The sequence below is a fragment of the Chelmon rostratus genome, chromosome 20, assembly GCF_017976325.1.
Source record: "Chelmon rostratus isolate fCheRos1 chromosome 20, fCheRos1.pri, whole genome shotgun sequence".
NCBI lineage: Eukaryota > Metazoa > Chordata > Actinopteri > Chaetodontiformes > Chaetodontidae > Chelmon > Chelmon rostratus.
This window is the reverse complement of record NC_055677.1, coordinates 6,374,149-6,380,148: the sequence shown is the minus strand read 5'-3', so window position 1 is coordinate 6,380,148 and position 6,000 is coordinate 6,374,149. Positions and strand designations below refer to the sequence as shown.

The 6,000-nt window shown below is 41.0% G+C and overlaps 1 protein-coding gene across 2 annotated transcripts in view; it reads right to left on the bottom strand.

Annotated features, from left to right (window-relative positions):
• Positions 1–3,813: 3,813 nt before the first annotated feature.
• The window catches only part of LOC121623743 (cadherin-7-like), a 98,549-nt gene continuing 96,362 nt past the window's right edge, over positions 3,814–6,000 (bottom strand). For both annotated transcript variants that reach the window (XM_041961166.1, XM_041961167.1), the window contains one exon: positions 3,814–4,328. In XM_041961166.1, the coding sequence (XP_041817100.1) occupies positions 3,814–4,328 (515 nt within the window). The remainder of the gene's footprint in view (positions 4,329–6,000) is intronic.

Here is a 6,000-nt window from a genome sequence, read left to right as displayed (position 1 = left end):
CATTTAACCTTTTTTAGATTTCAGGCTGTTTTTATTGATTTTTCTTCAAATGTTAACAAGAACTGATTATATCTTCTAACTTCATGTGATTAGAAATGTCCTCTGAGTCCACTTCAGAAGTGGAATCTACTGATTTCCACAAGGCTCCTTCTCTTTGCCAGTTTTACAAGTAATCTCTGTGGTTTTGAATACGCCATGCAAGAGGCTATCATGTACGCTAATATGTAAGAAAGAACACTCTGCACATCTCTTCCTGTAGGTTGGTGTGAAATGCATCATAATGAGCACACACGGTGACCTTGGTTACTCCTGGCTCACACTTAAAAAATCTCAGATGTTTTGTTTTTGCCAGGTTCAAAGCGTTGGAAACTATGTCAATACCTGTAAGGAGACGACATATTTACCAAGCAAAGATTCATAACAAGCTCATTGCAACGTCTTGCATCACTGTGAATTATACTGTCAGTTGTAGTCATGAACCTTTGAGTGCTGTCGAGATGCACCGAGAGCGAAGAGACTCTAGTCGGCTACTTTAAAACACAAATCTGCATTGTTGTGGGTCATCAGCCGAGTAAGAGTTGCACACTCGACTGCAGTTATTGTTTAGAGTTAAAAAATGACAAAATGGAAGAAACCAGTGCAATTTGATTTTGGCAAACTTGCTGAACAACAGTTATGTTTGAACCGCCTTCATTGGGTAAATAAAAGCAGATAGTGGGCCAATCTGAACCCAAAGATGGCACCATGTCCAACAACCATATAAACAAAGGACAAGAAGGAGACATAATGATTTCTTTTTATGATATTTTCCTCTATTTTCTTTCAGTTTGCATTGTCCACTGAGTTATGGGGAATACAACTAACTTGTTATAGAAAACCGGGGAAAAAAATGTTCTAATGTTTAATGTTTAAAAATGAAGGGGTTGGATGTTGCACTTGTGGGATTTGGACCCATGACATCAATATTTCTAAAATTCTGACTGTGGCCCTGCTTTGCTGAAGGATCGGTTGGGTCTAATTGAGGCAGTGTATCAGCTGCCTTTGTTGGCACTGACATACAGTAACTGTAAGTAGCCTCAAACATTCATAGACAAGATTTTTGTTTGTCCCATTTTATTCATAAAACCTGAAGTACTACAGCTTCATTTCCAACTAAAACAATTCTGAAACTGGCTCGGAGGTGAAATCATCAGGAGGATTAGTTTGATTTAAACAGCTGCTTATAGCTCACATCTGGAACTCCCATGTCTTAACATCCAAAGACGAGTCTCCTCGCCAGGGCTGCATTGAAGAAGCTGAACCCTGGGTGTTGTCTCTGGAAATCTGGGGCCTTTAACGATGTGAGGGGGACTTTGCGTTCTGCAATTACGCATAAAATTACACATAGTAAGATTTTAAAGGCTAATTCAGACGTATATTGAGACCATATTCTTAAATTTGCATGTTTTTAGGCCAAAGTAAGGCCTTTGAAACAACATTTAGTATCCTGTAGGAAGATAACACAGAAAATAGCAAGAAATTGAAAATGTGAAAAAAAAAAAAAATTAAGGAAAATGTGCAGACTTTGTTGCAGAAATGAGTTGGCTGAAGCTACCACTAAACACACAGAGGACATGTTTTGGTTGTTGCCTGTGAGATTTTACTGATACGACGACTTTATATTCTGCAATTACACAGTAATCACACGTGGTACATTATTTAAGGCTTGCTCAGATATTTAAGAGACAATACCCTTAGATTTTGCTCTTTATGGGTCAAATAAGGCCTATGAAGGTGCAATTTGCATCCTGCAGAGGGATTAAACTTAAAGGAAATATAAATTAACTGTTCGATAAATATACAAAATGAAGAAACATAAAATATTAAGAACATTTTTAGACCATTTTGGTGTTGTATTGACTGATTTTGGAATTTCAGGGTTCTAATCAAACAATTTTTCTGGGTCAAATGAAGACAGCGTTGCTTAAACCATACATGCATACCGTACATGCTATGTACACGTGCCTCTGTCAGGCTTAACATGAGATGCAGTATTTGAACACACCTTCCTTTTACTGCACGACGCAGGACCAGCTAACTTGCAAAGGACTCCTCAGATGGCCGTCGGCGAGTCTGGCAGTCATCACACGAGTCTCTGCGGAGCGTCGCGGCTCTGTGTCGATCAGGCCTTTCAACTACAAAAGCCTCATCAAAAAGAGATATGAAAAAAAATCTTCTCCTTCTTTCTCCCCAGACCCCTCTTTTGTTCCTTGAGCTCCCCAAATCCAAACAGTGAGGCACCATTTTTTTTAAATCATTGATTATTATTGTTGCAGGTTGTTTATTTCACAGCCTCTATTTATTTACTGACTTCCCTGCGTTCAGGTGGACTGAAAGAAATCCCTTCAGTCTTTTAAGGAACTGAATGTCAATTTTATTTTCGGCAAAAGGATAAAAACATCATCTGCACAATTCTGCCTCTTCAAAATAAATAATAATAATACATATCGGTTGTACATGTTGACACCCAATCGTAACATAATTTGTTTAAGCTGGAAAACAGAATCGGCACAATGCGGCACATGATTATTATCATACAGTGTGTCCTTTCACCATCAATAAACAAACCATGAACATCATTGATTTCATTTCTGAATGTCAATATATGCTGGACTCTGCAAACTACAGAAGCAAAATTCATTTACTTACAAACTGCAATGTCACCCAGTTAAGGACTGTCACTTCAGAAACAAATTATTTTTTCCCGAGTCTGGGTGGCGCAAACCTCGCTACCAAACATAACAATGATCCTTCGGCGAAGCTTTCTCACGTAGCAGACGTTCCCAGGCCCCCCCGCCTCGTACAAAAGCAGAACAACTGAATTTCATAGCTCAGAAATTATACATTGGACTTGGAAATACAAAGGCGGAAGAAAAAACAGACTCAGACAAACACTACATTGCAACATCTGCAAAATGTATTGTTAGGAGAATAAAATTATACGCTTTCCTGTTTCACCCAGTGGAGACATCAAACTGACACGAGTGTCATTCTTTTTATTATTTGCACAACTTATGTCTTCACATCACTTCCTTAGCACATCAACTACTTGTTTATACTGTATGTGTGCAGTTGCACTTTTCATATAGCGTTGAGATTTATGACAAAGGCCATGAATAATGTGGCTCTGTCATTTAAATGTTTGTGAACAACATTTCCTCACCCTGCCCCCCCAACCCCTCAAAAAAAAGAAGAAGAAAAAGAAAAAAAAAAGAAAAAAAAATACCCCATAGAAATAGTTGTCAAATTTCATATGAACAGTCAAGTGACTACTGATTAGCCGCCAGGGACAAAGCATTTCATGAGAAACGTTATGGGTTTTTTTTTAGCACAAAGATAGCAAAGGAATGCATCAAAGCAAGAGTGCTGGGCCCGTGCCCATCGCTGGAATGAAAGGACAGGTGCCTCGCTGTAAAAATGCTCCAACATGTATGCATTCTGCAGTCAGTGGTTGGAGCAGAGCCCAAAATCTGAAACCTTTAATGTCTTTTGCACACAAGGTTTCCTCCTTAGTCAAGCCACTTTTTGAAGTCTGTGTCAAAACTCGCCATGGCGCGCTTTTGAAAATCCATACAAGGAGGTAAACAAACTGAAAACCTTTGAAGTCAAAGTGTTTTTCTTTCAATCTCTCTTGTGTTGTCTTTGAATCTTTTCCTCCAGTGCACTAAGGCAGACAAAATCATTTTCTCTGACAATAAATTACTCTTTTTTTTCTGTTGTTTTTTTTTCTGTTTTTTTAAAAGTCCAGCAAATGCTAAGAGAGACATTTAGGGGCTATGAGAAGACGCTGGCGCCGTCACTGTTGCCATACAGGTCGGCCAGCTTTTTGAAGCGAGGTCCCCAGTTGCTCAGATAGTCATAGTTCTGATCTGAGTCTGTACTTAGTGACTCCAGAGAGCTTAGCGACTCCGCTACGGAGCCGCTGCCTTCAAAAGCGTATGTCTGCAGAGAGTCATACGGGGGAGCCGAAGGGTCCACGTCAGCATCCTTAAGCCGCTCCCAAATAAACTCTCGAAACACCACGTTGTCCGGCAGGGATTTATAAGACGGGCGGGTGGCCGATGGGTAATGAAAGAAGGTGGGGGTGTCCGGTGTGACATCTCGCCGCACGTTGGGGTCTCTGATGACGTTCAGGTTGCGGAGGGTAACCATGTCGAAGGCCTCCGTGTCCTCCTCTCCCCCGCCCTCGTCATCGTAACGGACGATGTTCTCTCTGATGTCCCTCTCCTCCTCAAGGATCAAGGGCTCCTTCCTCCTCCGACGCATCGTCACAATTAGCAGAACCATCACTGCAGAGACAGGGAGAGACGCCTAAGTCAGCGCCGACTGACAATGTGCATATTCTCTGTGCCAGTCAGCTGAAGAGATGTGCGGCTTTTAGAGGAGCTGAATACGCTATGACAGTGATTACCAACCAGAACGAGTTCCACAGGGGGTACTCCTGCAGCTTCCAGGGGGTACATGGAGGGACTGTAGAGTAGGCTAGCTCAACTAAATATACATGTGTGTGTGTGCGTGTGTGTAGACATAAATCTGTGTACACACTCTCCACTCGTTATGGGGGCAAAACACAAAAAAACACAAGTCCCCATAATGTAAATGATAAAATTTTAGGGTGAAGACTTGGGTTCAGGTTAAGGTAAAGGTTAGGCCAAGTAGCGGTTATAGTGTGTGTGAGTGTGTGTTCAGCACATACACACATACACACTCACAGTATTATATTAAGTATTGGACCAACAGTTTAAATTGCTAACTAAAACTACTGAATAAACAGTTGAAATAGCTAAAGATCGTGGATAAACAACTGATGTTGCAAACTACAATCACTGGATAAATAGTACAAGTAATAAATGGTTGAAAAGATGCTATTAATAATGAAATAAAACATAGCTATAGCTAAAAGTAATAAAAAAGCACTTGATATCATTAACAAAAATAATAAGTTAAAGGTTATAACAGCTGTTCCAGCCTTCAAAGGTTAGCGGTACAAATGCAAACCACTCCAGCATCAACACTTCAGGTGTGTGGAAATATTAGGCTAACAATATCCACTTCTTTTACAAAAGCGACAGCGTTAAACAAGATCCTGTTTAAATGAATACATTTGAAAATGACTTGTGGTGTCAGTGAAGGGGATTCGATCTTGCAGGGCGACGGGGGAACATCTGACAAAAAAGGTCAGGAACTATGAATACAATCATCTTACAAAACTAAACCTGGAATGTAATATGTTTTGCCCCGCTATGGTTTCCACCACCTGCATTTTGCTTCAAGACTTCAAGACTCCACCACACTGAAATCCGTGGCCCTCTGAGATCCTACCAGGAGCCCTCCTCCAACCCCTGTTCCCTCTCCCATACATTATTGCTGAAAATAACTCTACGCCCAAGCAAACTGGCAAATGTCTAATGATCCTCTATCCATCAATGTCAAGCTGGTGCCAGTGAAATATCGTTCCACGGGCCCATATTTCTTTTCCTTCTCTGCGTCGAGCTACTGCAGGCAGCAGTGGAAGAGGCCCAGGAACCAAATTCAAACACCACTTCACACCCTCTAATAAGGGAGCAAATGGAAGAGATGGAAGAGAGAAAAGTGTCGCGTGGAAAGGCTGCAGGAGATGAATGGGCAGCTCTCTGTTGGATATGTGGTGACTGCTGGTACCCTATAACAGCAGCACTAGTGCAGTTTTTGTGAAATACTTGGAATGGTCCCTCCAGTCTAATATCCTCTACTAATATCCGTGACACTTTTTTAGTGCTTTAAGACAGAACGGCAAACATTCCTGTGGAAGATTGTTTCCTCTGATTTGAGGAACTCGAGTCATTCTAAATTCTGTTCGATTCAGTAGGGCTTCTCCAAAGTGAATTACAAAGTGGCACATTGAAATAGAATATTCTCAGCGCTTTCCAGCAAAGCTCTTTAGGGCTTAATGCCTAGAAGGCAGCTACGATGCGTCACACA